The sequence below is a fragment of the Anser brachyrhynchus genome (assembly GCF_964034855.1).
Source record: "Anser brachyrhynchus genome assembly, chromosome: 7".
Lineage (NCBI taxonomy): Eukaryota > Metazoa > Chordata > Aves > Anseriformes > Anatidae > Anser > Anser brachyrhynchus.
This window is the reverse complement of record NC_137701.1, coordinates 4,914,038-4,933,752: the sequence shown is the minus strand read 5'-3', so window position 1 is coordinate 4,933,752 and position 19,715 is coordinate 4,914,038. Positions and strand designations below refer to the sequence as shown.

General features: G+C 48.3%; 2 protein-coding genes across 5 annotated transcripts in view; one reads left to right on the top strand and one right to left on the bottom strand.

The window, feature by feature from the left end:
- Positions 1–18,792, top strand: part of LOC308197799 (uncharacterized protein) — a 70,943-nt gene extending 52,151 nt beyond the window's left edge. The window contains exons 3-5 of one of the 3 annotated variants that reach the window (XR_013953270.1): positions 8,031–8,289; positions 10,990–11,031; positions 17,923–18,792. Coding sequence is in view for 1 of the 3 variants with exons in the window: in XM_080598876.1 (XP_080455002.1) it covers positions 1,551–1,847 (297 nt within the window). In the remaining 2 variants the exon portion in view is untranslated. Of the gene's footprint in view, positions 1–1,550; positions 2,901–8,027; positions 8,290–10,989; positions 11,032–17,922 lie in introns of those variants that run through there. The other 2 variants (XR_013953271.1, XM_080598876.1) reach the window with 2 other exon arrangements.
- TMEFF2 (transmembrane protein with EGF like and two follistatin like domains 2) overlaps positions 12,155–19,715 on the bottom strand; it is a 329,406-nt gene continuing 321,845 nt past the window's right edge. For both annotated transcript variants that reach the window (XM_080598844.1, XM_080598843.1), the window contains 3 exons: positions 18,799–18,957; positions 13,858–13,944; positions 12,155–13,455 (listed from right to left, as the gene is read on the bottom strand). In XM_080598844.1, the coding sequence (XP_080454970.1) occupies positions 13,359–13,455; positions 13,858–13,944; positions 18,799–18,957 (343 nt within the window). In that variant the 3' untranslated portion in view covers positions 12,155–13,358. The remainder of the gene's footprint in view (positions 13,456–13,857; positions 13,945–18,798; positions 18,958–19,715) is intronic.

The window sequence follows — 19,715 nt, the reverse complement described above, 5'->3', positions numbered from 1 at the left end:
CAGCATTATTGGGTCAGGCAGCAGGTAGCTAGCTGCCTTCTGTAGCTTTAATGAGTTTCAAGAGGACCAGGTCAACAGGACCAGCATCATCTCTGTGTCATTTGCCATATCTGCATCGTGCATCCATGAGAGCTCTCCATCCTGAGATGTAAAAGTGTGGGTGTTAATAAAAATGAAGCAGTTAAAAATAAAGCCTCTGGCCAAGCTGCTCTCAAGATATTTGCCATAGGGATGATGCACGAGGCTTGCAGCGAGTCGGCGGGTGATTTGAGGAGCTCAGATCCAGGCTAAAAAGAAAATAATCAGATGTTCTCCACCGCATACTTTGAGCGAATACTTCCACATCTCCAGTTACTAAATGCGGTAATATTTGGACAATTAGAGTCATACAGAGGAGGACATGAAATGCCAGGTTGTAGGAGGTTAGAGTCTTTTAACTTTTTTAACTTTTAACTTCCCGAATCATTTTCCTCTGGCATAAAAAATTTGATTGCCTCCAGAATAGCCTTGTTTAGACTGCATTTGTTGATCTTTATCTTGCGAGCTTACATCCTGCAATGAAACCTCAGTGCTTGCTGCTTCCTGGGCTGGTGGGCTTGTCCATCGCCCTGCCCAGCGTGCTGCAGGGTCGTGGCCCCGTCTCCATCCCTCTTCCTGAGCCTGGTCCCGTCCGCTGCTGTTCCTTCTGAAGGACAGCCAAGTTGTCTCATGTATCACAAGCCCTGTCTCGCGGAAATTGCTCTCGACTGCATGGTTTCCTTTGCCGCACAACTTCTAATTAGGAAAAGGTTAATTCCTCACTGTGGTTTGCTCTCAAATATTATTCAGGCTCTGGTTACCATTCCCTATCACCCTCCTTCCTCTGTCTCTCATGTAAAAATAGCTTTTAAAGATAAGTCGGATTCAGATTTCTGTATTTTTGCCTGTTGCCTTGTATGTCTCTATCTAAAAGCATATTACTTGCGTCACTTTATGTGAAAGCCATGTAATTATTATTACTATTTTTTTTTTAGTTTTGAAAGGATTTTTCTTTTAAAGGGAAAATGGCACATCTCTGCATTCTTTGTCTTAAGAGATGTGGGGATTGTGAAACTTGGCGGGAGGAGAGGTTTGACAGCCGGCAGTGACAAATAGCAAGAAGGGCTAGCTGATGTCCCTTGACATATTCATTCTAGTTAGTGGACAACAGTGGTCATCTACACAGGCTTTTCAGAGCTGAGCTTTTTTATTTTTGGATTTAGGTTTTGTTTTCTCATCAGAAGTATTAATTGAGTTCAGCATGACTTTGCCAGCTGGCCAGGTAGTTGTCATCAATGGTTATTCAGTCCGTAAGGCTGCCAAATTCTCCTGGTGCTTTTTAGTTTGGTTGCACACACCAACGTTTGTGAAGACATGCTTCCAAATGACTTTCCAGCGTTTGCTGGCAGAGGACAAGGTGGAGGTGTACAAAAGAGATAACCACCTCACAGTGGGTGAGGACAAGACCCCTGGCCTTGCTGTTACTGCTCACAGCAGCAGTGGTGGTTCACTGCGGCATCTCTCTCCCCCAGGTCTCCAGGCTGCCCTTCCAGGGACCCAGCAGTGTCAGTGGAAGAAGGCCTGAGGGTGACTCTCAAAAACTAGCACCAGGAAGCACAGCCAGCATCGAATGGAGGTGCTGCAGGTCTGCAGGGCAGCTGAGAAACAGATCTGCGGTGCCGCCTAACACCAAAGAAACCAATGTAAGCCATACCGTGAAAAGATGTAGAGGCAAAAGCTACTGGAGAACATCAGGGCTGCTGCTCTCTGGTCCTCCTGCAGAAGAAGTGTTGCGTCCTCGAACCTTCCGAGTGACTTCTGAGAGCTGACGTGGGGAGGCCATGAGTGTGATAATGAAGGTAAGAGGGTGGTGGCGGGTATTTTTAGCAGTGGTTGGGATGATATTCGGTGGCATTAAGGCACTGGGTCTGATGGCACCTCAGAGGCCTCCTGGGCCCCTTTGGTGCACTGTGTCCAGCCCCAGGCTTGGGCCTCAGGTACAGGCAGCTCCTTGGTCCTGGCTGGCTTCACGCTGCTCTCTCCAGGAAGCACAGCACTGACAGGGTGAAGGTATGCAAGAGGAGCACTGTTGCGTGTTCTGACTCTCTGCTGTCATCTGAAGTCAGAGACCAGAGGCTGGGCGGCTGGACCTTTGGTACACCGTGGTGTGGCTGGTCCTAGGTGCTTGTAGCTGCTGGCATAGCAGCTGTGCTGGTCTCGGGAGGTGACCTGCATCCAGATCAGGCCATTCCGTTCCCCATGGGAGAAACAAAATCAGTGATTTGTCACCTGTCATTTAAAAGCAAAGTTCCACTTGGTAGGGCACAAGCAGTTAAAAAACAATATTGCTGGACCAACAAAGCTATGTATGTTCACCTCTCCTCCCCTGAGGGTCCCAGAGGAACCCTCGCCAGGCTCTCCTGCAGCGTTAGGGGAAGGACAGGCGACGAGCCCTGCGCCAGCCCTCATTGCAGGCCACGGGCTCCTCAGAGGGGGATGGTCTCTGGGCCTCGGCAGCCCTGCTGCTTGCTGAGCCCTCGGCTGACGGCATCGGTGCCGCTGGGTGCGGGAGGACGTGCGGGAGGAGGGCTGCGCCTCGGTGGGGGCTCTGCTGCCTGGACAGACCCACGCTGGGTCAGAGCCCGCGTCCATCCGCCTCCCGGGGCTGCCGGCCGGGCTCCTCCACACAGAGCAGCTCCGCAGCCAGGGCCATCGGCGACTGCTGCTGCTACCGAGCTTGTTGCTGCGTCGCTAATGAGCGAGTGGCTGCGAGTTCATTTCCCTCCCCTGCACTGGTTTTCCAGACCCCTTCTGGAGAAACCACACCAAATTCTGACGAAAGCAACATTGCAGTGTGCTAGATAAAATTGCAGCTTTTTTTTTTTTTTAATTTCCTTTTAGCTGGCGCAGAGCCTCTGAAGGCATCAAAATCAATACTTTTTGCATACGCTGTGCTGCAGCATTTGAAACTATTTGCTCTTATTAGGTAACATTTCCCTAAAAGACATCACTATTCCTGATTGAATATCATCCCATGCAGCTGGGGAGAATGAGGATTTCGAGGAGGAGAAGGCTTGATGCAGCCAAATACCGACAAACAAACACAAACCAACCCAAACGCCGTTTGTGCTGCATTTGACATGTTTTCCACTGACATCTGAGAGGTTCTCTCTGAAAAGAGCAACAGCCAGAGATCGCCTTCCTGCACTGAAAACATCAGTGAGCAAAACGTTTCCATCTTTAGAAAGGAATATGTATGTTTGGAAGGAGCATATATATGTGTGTATGTATAGAGAGAGATATATATATACATGTATATATTTTTCTGCATTTTTTCGCAGTGAGAGATGCATACATACCATTTGTGTCCCATCCCCATGCCAAGCCCACCCTGCTTGCCACTCTTTCCACTGTTTGAATCCCCACTGCCATGGGCGACTGCTGTGAAACGCTATTCCTCTGCAGGCAGGAGCCCCTCAGATTAATAGTACGTCTGAAGTCTGGAGAGAAAGAAAGAAGAAAAAAATCATTTAAAACATCCCATTAAAATGCCACTCCACATATGAAAGAACCCATTAAAACTTTTATGGAGCTTTTTAGATTTGTTTCCCTGTTCTGCGTTTCGTGCTGAAGTCGGGCACGCCTCCCTTGCCATTCCCTGGTGTGACAGACATTTCTGCCTGTGCCAACAGGGATGATTGGCTTTCGAGGCTGTCCTTGCATGTTCTTGCTTTTCATGGCCATGGTTTTACAAACTAAACTATCAGATACCCTGTGGGTGAGAGATGTAAAAGCTCCCAAGGCTTGTTGCAGGACCTGGGTCCTCCTCTCCTGGCCAAGGTTGGGCACGTTCCTGTGAGCTGCTGTTGCTACTCGTGTTCCCCCCAGCCTGCTGGCCTCTGTTTATACAAATATAAACATTTAGCATTTGTTCTGGTAACTGTTGTAACTGAGAAACACCAGAAGAGCATCGCTCTGTGTCTGCCCTTGTTTCACAGCCCAGCACGTGGCTGCGGCTGGGGGCATGGAGCGGGGACGTGTCCCCATTGAGCTGCGGCAGTTGCAGCTTTAACCCTGGGCCGCTCCTAAACAAAAGCTGCTGGTCATGGCACATCGTGCATTTGGGATGCCAAATAGTTCAGTTGCTGCTTGGAGAAGTTGTGTGTTTATGAATTTAAGACCAGCTGCTGGGGCTTCCCTGCTGCAGACCGACCCACCTGGCTCTACAAGCCTGGCGCTGGCTGCAGGAAGGCAAGCAGCCTTCGCCCTGCAGCCACACCATGTCTCCAGAAACCTTTTCATCGTGTTCCTCGTTGCTCCGGAGGATAATTGCTTCAAAGAGCAGCCCCGGTGCCTGGTATTTCAGTTTGTCTTACTACCTTGGTGCTTGCCAAGCCAGCCGTTCTTGCCAAAAACGGAGTGACGGCTGCTGGCAGGACTGCCTGTCTTGCCTGCTCACCCTTCCCGCTAATTTTTCCTTGAATGCAAACCTGCCCTTCATTTTTTGGTGAATTAGTTGTGCCCACACAACAGTTATAAAGGGCAGGATTTAGCCCATGGTTTCCTCTCTGCAGGCCATCAAAGGGTGTTGCTGGAATACGCACTTGCCGCGGGGAGCAGCCGGCTGGCACCAGGCAGGAGCATTGCATGGAGCCGCATCCTGGCGGCAGTGTGGACAGACAGACACAGGCACGCCTGCAGAAACGCAAAGCTGTTTGCTGCAGGACGGTCTTGTAGCAAGGATGGAGGTAGGAGGTGGCAAGTTTGGGCTGGGGGAGTTTTCCCTGGGCTTCGGGAAGTACAAAACAGCTTCGGGACACCCGTTGGACGGTCTGGATATAATTGTCTCTTTCCCTTCTAGCTTTGGGTTTATTGCAACATCCTCGGTATAAATTTTTTAGAAGTGTTCAGTGCAAAATGGCGAGGCGGTAGCAGTTCCGGCACAGCTGTGCTCATGGTGATGTGCGTCGGGGTTGCCATCGTGGTCACAGCAGGGCACCATGCTTTCTATCGCCGTTTCAAATTACCTAAACAGCCAGGGGTTATTGTTACATCTTTAAGATCCCTAAAATTGGACATTCCTCCAAAAAAAAAAAAATTTAACAAAATCTGATGCTGTTAACCAGGGGCTGGGCAGCAGTTGCAGGGCTGGACGAGGTGGGGTGGAGAAGCGCATCCTGAATTTGACATTTTTGTGTAGGACAAACCCACCGCCAGTGATGCCATGGCTGTTGCTAAGCAGCAGGTGATGGTCGCTATAGCCGAAATTCGGCTCTTAAAGGTACATTTGCGAAGAGCAATCTTTTGTGTGCGTGAAATTAATTTGCAGGTGTATGGGTTTCTATTAGGTAACGGTGATAAAGTTTTGAAGTGCTTCGGTGCGGCACTAAAACAGGATACAGTGTGTCGTGAAGCTACTGCGCAGCAGAAAACCATTAAGCCCTCCCCTTTAATTAATTGGAATTTAAAGCTGGGCTACCTTCCTCACCAAAATAAATTAACAGTAAATCAGGTTGCAGAATAAATTAACAAATTAAGCCGGGCTGGTTGCAAAGTTTAAAAGACAGAGCGTCTGCGAGCTGCTTGCGTTGCAAATGCGAAGCGTTGAGCCGGCCGGGAAGGCTCTGGCATAAAGATGTCACGGCTCGGCTGCAGGCTGGGGCAGGCTTCTGGGGTCCCCTGGGGCTCGGGGGCAGCTCAGCCGCTGCGGGGAGGCTCGCCTGCCGGCAGCGGGGAGAGGGGAGTCGTGGCGAGGTGCTCAGCTGTATTACCTTCAGGTGGTTGCTACATCTTTTCTAATTAAAATAAAATCATCTTAGGACTCCTGAAATGAATATTTGGTATAATAGATTCAGAAAGTGATGAAAATGTTTTCATTAAATAGTGAGAGAGGGAGAGAGACCCTGCAAGGCATAGCATTTTATCTCAAGTCTCTAATAACATTAATAAACTCTTTAATCTTTGTCACGTTTATGACTTAATGGCAATCCTTAAAGACATGACAGACAAGCAAGCGCTGCCAGGTTCCTTTAACCTCTACACATTCATATTCTTCCCGGGGTTTTCATTAAGTGGAAAAATCCCTCAGCGGCAGGCTCGGTGCTCCGTGTAAAGCCGTGCGTGGCGGAGGAGGAGGCCGAGCCCTGGCCGGGGCCAGGCGGTGGCATCGCCATCCTCCGGGGCTGGGAGTGAGCACTGCTGGAGCCTTCCTCTGCCTGCCAGGGGCTGTGCCAGCCCCGGAGCCACCGCACTGACCCTGCTCCCTTCTCCCCACATCCTGCTCCATCGGCGTCCCAGGGGGCTGCTGCTTTTCGTGGAAGGAGGGCATCCGGGATGCAGCACCCAGGAGAAGGGAGCGGCCCGGCCAGTTGCGTGGTCAGGGTAGGACGTGCCGTCGGTTGCTGACAAACACATGCCTGCGCTTCCAGACAAAATCATCTGCTGCGAAGAGCCGCGATGAGGCTGCGTGGTCAGTGCTGCAGTTGTGGCTGCCAGCTCTAGAGCTGCCGAGCACAAACTTCGCTCTGCCCCTGCACGCCGCTGTCCCGTGGGCCAAAAGAAGCAGGTGTCCTGGGGAAAAACAGTGTGTGCTGGGGTAATGAGAGGGCTGCACGGCAGGATTGCCGCAGCTAGGAGCTGAACCCAGCCTTTCTGCTTTCCTTTTTTATTATTATTTTTGCAGACTACGAGCAACCTGGCACTTTGTAATCTTTGAGTCCTTGACTATAAAACCTAATTAATGCTCTTTTAATGTAAGGTTGGTTTTTTTCTTTTCTTTTTTTTTTTTTTTTTTTAATCGTTAGTATCTTTTTAAATGTTATGTGGCAGTGCAGCCTTATTTCCCTCTGTTGACAAGGGTTTGGCCCCAAAATAGTCACTGCCACCGCTGCCATCTGAGCAGTCATGGTTGGAAGCAGATGGAGGCTTCACCCAGAGGGGCACCAGCTGCACGGCTCCACGTGGTGAGCCCAGAAAGAGGTTGTCAGCAGCAGCTTGGCCCCTTCAGACCATCCCTCCCTGCCTCTCTTTGTCCCTTCCCCAGCTCGGGGGTCCTGGTGGGGCCAGGGGCAGGATGGGGCAGGGATGCTCCCGTCACAGGATGCACCCAAGGGTGGCTTGAGAGAGTCTTAAAAAAAAGTCTGGGGGGTCTGTTTAATAATAAAAAGCGATGGGTGACTTAGAGATGGGGCGGTCAAGGTGAGCTTTTCAGGTAATAAAATTCAGAACAAAACCGCTTTGGGGACTCCTGAGCCCACCCAGCTCAGCACCTAGTGTGGAAAGCTGGGAAGCCTGCCCCTACCCAAAGTGACCCGGGGGCAGGGGGACCTGCCGTGTCCCAGGGCGAGGCACCAGCCCGCTGCAGGAGGCATCGCATCTGGGTTTGGTTCAGCGTCATCTGCCGTGAGCACAAATACCAGCTCGGTGGCTCGGCTGTTGTCAGTGAGGAGCTGAACCATCTTTGGTTGTTTTGCAGTCAAACGCCAGTAAAAAAATGAGGAATCACCATTAACCCCCTCCTTGATTTGCATAGTTTTGATGCCATCAAAAAAACAGACAACAGTAATGTAGCATAAGGAGAATTTTTAAATAGAAGCATTACATTTTAAAACCCTAATAAAGATAAAAGCAAAATAAGCACTGGAGTTTGAGTTTAGAGAATGGGGAAAGAAAGATTATTCTGTGCTGGTAAAGTAATGAAGGTACTGGCTGGTAACAATGTTTAATAGCACATTAATGCTGAATTACTTTGGAATTTCTGCAGAAGTCGAGATGACATCCACATAAACACCAAATGAATTCCAAATGATTGGTATTATCATAAAGAGCACCAAATGAATTAATAATGATGGAACACTTAAACTAAAATGTTATCTTCCCTAATCTTGTGTCTCTCTTATGCACTGCTCAATTCATTTTTACCCAACTATGACCCTTTCTTGCATTTGTCTTTTCATTTAAAAAAAATATGTACTTTTTTCATGAATGTTTCTCGCCTGTGCTGTGTGAAGCAGGTCTTGGACCAGCCTGTCTTCCTGACGGTTTTGTGTTGGCATCACAAAATTCAAGAGCTGGATGGCAAGACATCTGGACGAGAGACACGTCGCTGGGAAAACGACTATGACTGATTATAGCCATCATAATAACAGTTCCTGCTTGATGGATCCACATGTGCGCAGACCTCGGGGCACCCTTAACAATGCTTAATAAAGCAAATGAGTCCCTCTGCAGCCGACACCAAAGGTATCCCCCTCCCGTGGAGAAGCCCAAGAGGTAAGGAAGCCTCACCTTGCCATGCAAGCAACCCAACCGAAAAGGATGACAGGTGAACCTGAAGTGAGGGCTCATTTTGGGTGCTGGGTGGTGCTGGCCTGTGGGTGGAGGAGCCGAGCCCCAGTGTGGGCTCACCCCCGGGCAGACTGGGCTGGTGGGATGGGGACACCAGTGGAGGTGACAGCACCATCGCCTTCCCGCGCCGCCCCCGTCCCATCCTGGTGATGTGCCAGTGGTGCATCATTTTTCCACGGTGTGGAAAAAAAAAAAAAGAAGGGAGAAACTGAGCCAGCTTTGGGCTGCCAAGGCACGGGGCTGGGTTTTGCTGGGGAGGTGGTGAGGCCAGGGGTGGCAGCATGTGCTGCAGGGGAATGGGCTTTTCTTCATGTACAATATCCACCAAAATACATAGCGATATGTGTTTTACACTTATATATACATATGTGTGTGCACGCTTAGCTGGCAGTTTTCCTTCGCTGCAGAAATGTTTGCCGTGCCATTGCTGGCGGGCCCTGGCCCATCACGCACGATTTGCTTCTGTGACAGCAGCAACATATAATTACATTACAAATTAACTTGCAAATGCTGGTGGAGACAAACTCAACGGTATTAAAAAAAATAAAAAAGAAAATGGGTTTCATCTTCCCACGTGCCTTGTAGCTGGTCCCTCCAGCCATTCTGCATCTGTCAGAATCAGTGCCCTGGGAGCACTAATCATTTTTATTAACCATTAAACAAGAAGCTTCTTTTTATTTGAAAATGTAAAACATGCAGGAAGCGCTATCTATAGCCTCTAATCCAGGTCACATTAACCGGCTCTTCCTCACCTACACCGCTGAAAGCGCCTCGCCGTAAAGCCTGCCTCTGCGCCGCATCCAGGCGGCCGCACGCAGAAGCGGGCTTTTACCCTGAGTAATTACACCCGCGTGTGGGTGCCCTGGTGCAGAGCAGGTCCTCCCACAGCTTCCTGCCCTGTGGCCTTGCGAGGTGCTGCCAGGCTTCGTGCCTGTTCCGCGCCTTAACACCTTGTGCTGGGGAGTGGTGAGGAAGCCGGGGCCGGGCTCCGATGCCCATCAAAACTGCTCGCTGCTCCCTGACAAAGCCATCAATAAGCATCAGAGAACAGAGTGCTCACCTGGCTTTTCTTTTTTTTTTCCCTTTCTTTTTTTTTTTTTTTTTTATTATTATGCAGCCTTGGCTGCTTCTGTGTGAGACTGCGGAATATTTTACTGCTTTGTGGCTCTCATTCAATACGGTTAAAAAAAAACATGAAAACTTGTTCTATTTATTTTTTTTTTAAATGCACCTTTGTTTTCAGCAGCCCTCCTGCTGGGACAAAACTGTTAATTAAACTGGAGCTGAACTAAGCTAAACCCACCTAACATAAAAAGCATTACGGCAGACCGAAGAGGTGGCACCGAGAGACGTGGCTGCCTCTGACACGTCTGTCTGTCTCTACAGTGCCCCAGCCTCCTGGCTGCCCCCCATGTGGTGGCTGTCTGCGTGCAGGGCGAAAAAAATGAACATTTTTGGGTTCCCGTGCCAGAGAGACCTGAATTTAATGGGCTCAGTTGGCCAGGTTGTGGCTCATCCACACCGTAACGCTGGATATTATCAATAATAAATAGGCTCTAGAGACCTCGTTGTGGTGGCTTAGAGTATTTCCATCCACCTCTAAGTCCAGCTGAAGTCACTGGAGGGGGAAAAAAAAAAAAACAAAAACCAACACTACAGCAAACCGTGGGCCTTCCCGGCCCCACTTCACCTACAGATGCCAGTGCCTGTAAGCGCCGTGCAGCCAGGCGCAAACCCATGAATAAAAGAAAGGTGTGTGGACTTTGATGGGCGGTAATGAGCCTGGCTTCGACGTGAGGTGGTAACTTCCAGGCTGCCGCGGAACGCCGCGGCACAGCGGCAGGCGTAATAAGGGGTGAAAGCAAGGATGCGGAGCGAGATGTGTCTGATGTTGGATGAGAGGAGAGATAGCCTTTAATCATTTTGTTTTCAAAGAAGCTTTAGCGAGCGCTTTGAAGAGGAAACTTTGCGAGAGCGGCTGCTGGAAAAGCGGAGGCAGCGCCAGGCGGCGCCCAGCGGCACCCGCCCCCTCGCTTAGCCTGGCTGCGGCCCTCGGCCCTGGCTGCGGCCCTGACCTCCGCGGGCTGCGGCCTGCTCGGCCGTGAGGGAAAGGGGCTTTTAACGTGGGCCTGATCTCGTGCTGCCTCATCTCTGCTGCAGCAAGAAAACACAGCCCAAGTTATTATTATCTGGTACTTATGATCTAATTATTATATTTTTAAATGTTATTATTTGAGGTAATCACCGTTTCTCCTGGTGCAGAAGGCAAGCTAAAGGGGACAGTGGCTACAACAGGCTTCCCAGTCTCCCTTCAATATGACTGTACTGATGACATTGCTAGTGCTGGATGGAAAGGAGTGATAGCGAGCATCTGGAAGGAAGAGCATTATGATGGCGGGGTGTTTGGGGAGGGAGAAGGCATGGCTTGCATGCCCCGCTCCGCAGTTGGGCTGCATGGTGTATGCGTGGTACTGATACATGCTGCTGTGTAATTTATGGGACCTGGTGCAGCGCTCCAAGTAGCAGATTTGTGCACCTCCAGCCCAAGGGTGAATGGTTGAGCTTTGCCTCATGTTTAATTCTTAACCACCATGCCCATGACATTATTTTTTCTCTTGCTTCCAGCTTAAGGAGCACCCCTGAAGCAGCTGACCCATGCATCTCCAGGTACACTTTGAATAACTGAATTTGTCTTCCACACAGTACACAGTGTCTTTTTTTTTTTTTTTTTTTTTTCTTTTTTTGGTGGTGGGGGTGATGCACTTAGTCCTACCCCAGGCCTGAAAACCTTGACCTCGGCTGCCTTGCCCATAGGGATGCACCCATGCTCCCCAGTACAGTGACTCAGGGAGGTGTGTGGCCTTACGATGCTTCCATCCCTTCAGGAAAGGAAAAAAGCAAACCAAACCCCAGTTCTCCAAATTCATGACCCTCTTTGAGCCAAGTTCTGCACATGCTTTATGCAGAAATTGCCGTTGCTTCCTGTACACCCTGAAGACGCTGTTATTGTCAGCCTGCATGCCCACACTAGCATGTTGAGGCCTCCGTTTTGGCGGCACAAGGAGGTCTCTGATGCTCGGTGGGAGCCGTCCCCTGGGCATTACAAACAACATCACTTTCCTCTTTCTGCCCTTAAGTCTGCAGCAGGTACTTAAAACCAGTCTGGTTTTCGGAGGTGTGAAGGATTTGTGGCAGGCTCTGCAGCTGGGGATGCAGCCAATAACACCTCTAAAACGCGGGCTGTTCAGGGATTAAATGTGGCACTACACAGTAAATGCAGGGCCAATAACTTCAGCAAGGCTAGAGACGGTGTGTGGGAGTCCTATTTCCGCTTCTAGCTATTTTCAGATGGGCTAAGAATTGCTTTTTTTTTTTTTTTTTTTTTTTTAAAAAAAAAGTAATTTTATTGCTCTAGCTACATGGCTGTGTGTATGTGTTAACATTTGATTTTGCATTTCATGTAAGTGACTGAAATAAACAATCCAGAGCTGATAGTCCCAGTGGGGCGGGGGGACGGGACATTTGGATGCCGCTCAAAAATGTGAGTTTGTGACAAGGCTGGCCTCCAACACCTCGCTCAGAAAAGCACAAAGCACGCGGGGAGGCTGAAGCGCAGTGCTCCCGCCAGCCCAATCCTCAACCCAACGCTGCGGCACTCCCTGCCATCATTGCAGCGCCTTTGGCTGGTGGCGGAAGCTGCAGAGGCGCAGCGTGGTGCTGCTGAGATGCCTCCTGCCCGCTGCCTGCCCAGGCACCGCACTCCCACGCCCATCAATCAGCATAGACCAGGTGCTGGGAAGCATCTCTTGCCAATCGCCTTTTATTACCTTCAAAAATTCAAGAAACCCACAACAAGACAAAAACTGAGACCATGTGAACATCATGCAATGGATTCACTTTAAAGCAGGCTGGGGTGGGATGGTGGGGAACCAAAAGCCATGTTAGAGTAGAAATACTGCTTCACCCATGTCTGAAGGCCAGATATCGGGTGGGCTGTCACCAGTAGGGCTGGTGGCGACTGTTGTGAGTGACCAGGCTAATGCTGAAGGCAGGAGATGGAAACACACACATGATCCATCACCTCGGGTAACCCCAGATCTGATTGAGCCCCAGATGCAATTTCTTACATGGAGGTGACGGTGAAAAATACTCCTAATGTTTGTCATGAGTAGTTTGAGCCCAGGCAAATTCTCTTTGAGAAGGAGAAGCACAATGAGTAATGCTACAAGTTGTTTTGTTTTTTAGTTCAATTATGTTACTTAGTGTGACCAGTACTCCAGCAGTCAATCAGTGGAGTGGATGTGATCCAGCATGAGTGAAGAGCCCACTCTCTGCCCTTCAGTGTCACTCTGTCATCTTCAAAATTCATAGCACAAACTCGAGTAATATTAGCTTCCCAAAAGACAGTGTTTTGGAGAGTTTCAGCTACCATGGAAATAACTTTGCATCTTGTCCATCATGTGGATGTGACAAAACACATGCCCTTATTTTCCTGAGATATAGCCAACATTTGAGTTCATTACATTTAATGGAGTAGGGTCACCCATAAAGTTATTTGTAAGGTATTTTCTGAGTGGTTTTTCACCTTCTCTTTGAAAAAATAAATTATATCAGCATGTTCATGAGGTACAAATGGTGCTGGCATTTCAGCTGTTATTATGTTATTAACTTTTTTAACCTAATAATTTTCAATCAACAGCAGGAAGCAATTTTCACTCACTCCAGTGACCAGAGTTGGAGATGCTGCAATGCATTCTCGCAGGGTTCACCTTGACGGACACCTGATTCCCTCCCAGACTGAGACATTACCCCCGGCACTCCCATAAGCAGTTACCAAGAATTTCCATTTCCCCTTCAGTTAGGACTTAATTTAGAAGGCAAGGATTTTTCTAAGCTATGGGAGAGTAAAGATAGATGGTATGGGAGAAGGCAGCTGATGAAATGTAGTTGAGTCCGGATCTGAAATATTTTATCCCTCCTCAATGTAGGTTAAATTATTCTTCACCTTTCCCACATCCATAATTGTCGCTGATCTTGGACCAACTCAAAACCCTACTACTGAGCTCAGTAGACTCAAAATTGCCACTAGAACTGGAAAAAGAAAGAAAAGAAGATTTGTTAGTGTCCATGTACAATATCCCAAGACTATACACAGCTATGAGATACAGCAAATTTAAGAAAGCCAATTTTTTTCTCATCACTGAGTATTTATTATATATAACAAATACATGAAAAAGAAAAAACTATATTGTGTGATATAAATAGTTTATTTACATTACAGAAAAACATCAAGACAATGTATACTATTTCAAATATATCCATACATAATCAAATATAGCTGTAGTACATGTTCTCATTGGTGTAGATTACCACAAATGCAAGGCAACATGTGTAGATCTTGTCTTAATCTTTTGTCTATAATACTGTATTTTGTAGTCCAAGCTCTCTGCAGTTAGTTTGGCCATTGTGGAAACATGCGCTCTTTAAATTAACCTTGTCGATGCTCTCGTCGTGTTGTCTGAACTGTAGTGCCCTGTGTTTTGCTTCTGTCTGTGGATTCTGTTGCTCCTGGGACATTTCCTGGAAAAGAGAGTTGTAAGAGCACGCAGTTCGCAACAAGGCATCTGCTGCATAGACGCCGCCCGCGGGCAGCAGTGGACGTGAGTGCTAAAGAGGGACCTTCTGGCACTCCTCGGGTTTCCTCCTCGAGGCGATGGGAAGGGCTGGCTGATGTCGAGGGGACTGTGCCTCACCCCGTATTGTCAGGGGACAAAAACACCAAGCCATAAACAAAAGCATGGTAGGGGAAACTTTTTAAGATTCCTGCTCCTTACTGCAGCCCCTACTGTGCTGTGGTGCTCAGCTGTAGTTGGGCAATTATTTAAAATGCTGAGATTATTTTCAGCAAGGTGCTGTTGGACAATTTAGGAGGGTCTCACGCTCACCTGCCCGGCACCACAGGCCCAGAAAGTATTTACAAAGCAGATGCAGCAGTAGATGTTCCTGCTGACTGTCCTGAAGAGCTAAGCATCTACAGCCGCTATCAGGTTCCAGGGAAATGCTCCATGCTTGGGACAAGAGTGGGCAGCACCTTTCCCTGTGGGTGTCCACACCTTTCCCTGTGGATGCTACACTCCTTACAGCAGCTGCACTGGAAAGACAAAGCCTTATTTTCTTTTGACTGGCTGCTAAAGCAAAGCTCTTTTGCATTGGGACCAAACCTCATGGTGCTCCTTGGCAAGGGCATGTTTCAACCTTGCACCCAAAGCAGCACTGGCTACGGGGAACGTTTCCTTCCACAGAGAGGCACCCTTAGACAGAAAGCGTGGGGATGTCCAGCCCTTGGTGACAGTCACAGGTTACAAGCAATGGAAAGCCAAAGGGTTGTAGCTGAAACTGCCGGGCGAGCAGAACTGCAGCAGGGTGACACCAACACCCTCTGAAGATCTTCGCACTCCTTGTATTTGTGGGATCAGCAGGAAAATGGTGAGCTACAGAAAACCAGCCAGCAATAGGATCAGTCCCTCACGGGGGTGACCTAGCTGGCATTTTGCAGAGGGCAAGGAACAAGCTCCTCCTGAGGCAGCCACGCTCCTCTTGTCTCCAGCTGATGCTCAGTAGGAGTTACACCCACCTGGAGCACCCCAGAGCATGCTGACACGGAGGAGAATCCCTCTGCACTGAGCTGACTTGTTTTTCTGTGCCATGAAGCTGCCTTCAGCGGCACTTTGTGAAGCCCTATAGGTCATGCTGGGGGGGGGGGGGGGGCACCCCTTCTCAGTGCCATGCAAGCTCATGGCACTTGCCTTCAGCTCCCTGTCAAGTCACTCTCTAGCAGCAAAACGCAGTGAAAATTTCAGTGACCCTTTCCAATCAAAAAGGCTAGGGCTTTTTTTTCCCCTGTTGAATGGAAATGATGCTATAGTTTCATGACTCCAACTGAAAGGCTAAATAAGAGCAAGAGCATGAGGACTTACGAAGCATTTCACATTGCTGAAACACAATTATATAAGTGTCTAACGAAATATGGGTCAGATTGTCCTGACTTGTCGCACTTTTAAGCCAACAGGACCACCCCCTCATGAGAAACTGTATAGCTGTGTGCTAATTTTGCCTCTTTCCTTGCTTGGAAGCAGGAAAGCAGTCTGCTATCATTACTACGGGAAAAATCGGCTGGCATTCCCACCGCACTCAGAGGTTATGGCAGAGCTTTCATTATGAAAGTAATGCAGACTTGGGCTAGTTTGTGATTTCACGACAAACTCATTGTTCACTGCCTGCTCCCCAAAAGGCCGCCAACCTTCCCCGAGCAAATCGGGGAGCCATCGTTAGCAGACGCTGGGCTGATTCATTCAGCCCCACACCTGGTGTGTGCTGACAGCCTCCCAGCCCCGACATCCCCAGGTGGCCTCTCCTGTCCCTCCTGCCAGCGGTGGCGCAGCAGGACCTGGAAGGGTCACCAAGGGTTCCTCCCACGTCCCCCATGACAAGGATCTGAACCAGGTCTGTCCCAGCCAAGCAAGGCAGAGTTGGGGAAAAAAAGCCTTTGGTGGCAGTTTCAGCCGGGAAGCCACAGCTGATGTGGCCAGTGGGAAAACTGGAGTGGTTTTGTAAGAAACACGGAGGGAGTGGGTGGCTGAGGGATGGCCAGGGCGGTCAGCAGTCCCGGGGGATGTGGCCGTGTGCTCCTGGAGAACAGAGGGTATGGACTGCTCCAGCTGGACACAAGGAGACATGCACCTTGCAGGTGCTTCCCCAAAATCTGACAGTACCTACACGGTCACTCAGTCCGAGCTTGAGAGAAATTGATTCAACCATAGAGATTACTCCAATTAAGGCTATGAGAAAGCATCTCTTAACCCAAAATACCCGTGTTTTCATTGCATAATACACTATGGCACCGATCGATGGAAGCAAAGATGTACTCTGGAAAGGCACCAGGGCCAGGTTCTGACACGACGACTGCTTAAATGCAATGCTATTGGACTTACAAGTATGTTGTGTCTGGGTTTCTTAAGAGGGGTGTTGGCATTTAACCAGCCTTTCAGATGTAATAATCACTTACTAAAAACAGAGTGACAGCTTTTCCTCAGCCGTAACTTTTACCAGAAGACCTCTGTGGCGCTTGGCGGTGGAGATGCGCTCCCTTCCGACCACGGCAGTCACAGCGGTGTGAACGAGGCACCAGAGCACGGGCTGCCTGCCCACCCTCCACTGGGGCTTGCTCGCAAGCGTGAGTTACTCACAGTGCGATTCATAGCAGGTGAAACGCATTACGCATTCATTTTTAATTAAGTTATTTCTTCACATAAATAAGCTGCAGTGACTAAACATTAGGGAAGCACTAAAAAAATGCAAAGCCATAAAGAAAACTGCTGAAAATCATTATGACACTAGGCCGTACCTACGTTATTTACCATCCTCCTCCGTTTCCATTGCTGCCTGCCCTTTGCCTTATCTCTACACTCAAAGTCCTCTGGCGCAGGGCCCGTGCTCCATCACTTTCCCCCGTACCTCTTGCTCAGTGGTCCCCTAATCCTCCACCCCAGCGCCTTCCCCAGTGCCTTCCTTCTGCTGGCACTAGTGATGAGTAGCCAGGGGGCCAAGCTCATCAAGGAGCAGAGCCCTTGAAGCCCAAATCAGGGCCTTCCAGCGCTGGTAGCCACCACCCGTATATGCACCATTTTACAGGTAAGATTTTAGGAGCAGTAACAACAGCTAGAATATTTACAGTGGTATTCTCATGCAGCTCAAGTGCAGGGTTGGGACACAGTGCACCAAGCTCTTTTGATAAATTAATTAGGTGAAGCTGCACTGAAAAGAGCAGCGAAGGATGTGGCTGTACTGGCCTCTGACTGCGTGCAGTTTCACTGCTTTCTCCCAGGAAGCTGTGAGGGGGGTTTTAGCATTTTCAAGAGTTCAGGGCAGGGAGTTCAAACCAGTGCAGTCAGGTTCTCTGAAGCAGATGACTTCAAAAACTCAATTACTTATGCATATGCTGCCACAACACTCTCCTGTCACATGGATTTCTCTTAAGCCACTTAAGAGTACACTTTTGCAAATGTATCTCAAATCATTATGCCGGGATGGAGAATGCTCTGCAGTAATTACACGCATTACAGAGAAAAGTCAAAAGATCATAAATTAACTTGGTTACAAAGTCTGTGGGAAAAGGTAATATCTATGTACGAAAACAGGGTGATAGGTAATTTGCATTGCAGTGCCAGATCACTCAGCGCATACTGTCTTCACTCTTCAGTATAAGGTACTTTGATTTACTGCATGAAGGTGCCAAAACCACAGTCGCTCAAAAAAATGATACTAAGCATTTTTTCCATTATCAGTTACTACACCACCTTCTTCCTACACAACCTTTTTGGTTGTTTGAATTACTTCTGCGAATACCACCACAATATTATCCATTGCCTCTTCCAGCATCTAGCATTGAGTTGATGGCCTCAGCTTAGCCAAAAAAACAGCTTGGTTTCATCAGATGGTTTTGTTTTATGCATTTAGGCCAGAGAAGGATTTACGATTTTTTTTTTTTGTCTTTTCCAGGAGGAAATGCTACGCCTGTCTTCCAACCAGGTAGTGCAACAGAGGGACTGAAATATATTAGAAATTTTGTTTTCTACAGAGGTGTTATACCTAGCTTTTACTTTCTTGTGTTTTTTATAGAAATTTATTTCTAAAAGAGTGCTGTATTGGTGCTGCCAGCTGAGTGAATTTAACCTTGTGATTTCTGAGAGAAGCCTGAAGATGCCTGAAGTTCAGAACTCACCCCCAACCCTCCCAGAGACAATCATATAGTTCAGAGGGGAAGCACACGTGGCGGGACTGTGTTTATCCCTCCCTTCTGAGCCACCTTGGGGCTGTTGTTTCCATTCAAATAAGCCCTTCCTCCTCATTAAAAAATAATTTAACACATGGCTTGGTGTGCCACCGTCTAGTTTAGACCTTAAACATGTGCAGTACCTTTGAACATGTATACGAGCCTAATGAAATCATTTAATCAATGGGATTGCAAACAGGCTTAGAAGTTTGCATGCTTTGCCTGATTAGGACTAAGGGAATGGGCCCTTAAGGAAACCAGATGGAGATACGATTAGTTTTATTAAGTGTTGATCCAGCTGCCGTATTTATATCCCCCTTATTTATATGAACAATATTTGTCCAAGCATCTGAATACAAAATAGGAACCTTCATTTGCTGTAGGCACCATCGCCACCTAAGTTTGATTAAAAAGCAAGTAAAAATGCAGTTGTAACAATAAAGGAGCACTGGCTGGTGGGACCAGGCGATATCACCTGTTTGCTGGTGAATTAAATGGTATTTGTTATCACAAGTGTCACTGCAGAAATCTGTATAATCAGTGCATAAAGCAGGAAAAAATGTCCTTTTTTTTTTCTATTGCAAAGTATCAGAGATACTGACCTTGTAATACAGAGGACTACAACACAGATGATAGCAATCTGGATAGTTCCAATCACAGCTGCTATTAAGACATACTGAAATCGTACCGGACCTGGAACCACATATAAAACGCTGTAGTCCTTTTTTTCACAGTGTTGTCCAGTATAGCCGGCATCACATCTGAAATGAAAAATACTTCTTCCAGTTACACCTGCCAATTTTGAACAACTCTGAAACAAAGTATATCTAAAACATAAATAAATAACCAGTGGCTTAAGCACGAGCTTATGCATTTTCTTTTTGCAGGATGGGTCCCCAGCAAGAGCACTGGTGCCTTCTTGGACGTCTCATAGGGAAGGCTCCAAGTCCTGTGTCACTGAGGTCTGTGAGTGCAAACCACAGAGGTTGTGCTGGGAGGTGCCCAAAGGACCACAACTCATCTAGCACCGCGTGGAAGCACTCGCACGTCAGAAAAAGAATCCATTTAGTACCTTGCACAACATATTTTAGATTTCTCCCTTTCTTTGGGGAGGTGGGGGAGGGCTGAAAGCCATCTAGTTGTGGCTCCATATGCAGATTACCCCTAAGGAGGTGATAAGCAATCATCCAAGCTCCATATGAAATGTGATTAGATGTTCCTGCAAGTGGATACATCATTTACATTTTGTCTGGTTGCTATAAAAAACCCCGTGTTGATGCTGCAACCATCCACCCCAGTGCCGCCCGCTGCGCTGCTCACCGGTTCCCGTCCTGCAGCCCTGCAGCTCCCCTCTGTGTTTCTGGGGAACGGGCAGCGGCTTTCCCCTTTAGCTCTGTTTCCACTAAAAAGCCCATGCAGGAAGAAGCAAAAGTTGGTCAACAGCAGCAGCAACCACGGTGCTTTCACCACTCCTCCTCATCCTGCCCTAACGTCCTCCAAAGCCACGTCCCACCCAGGG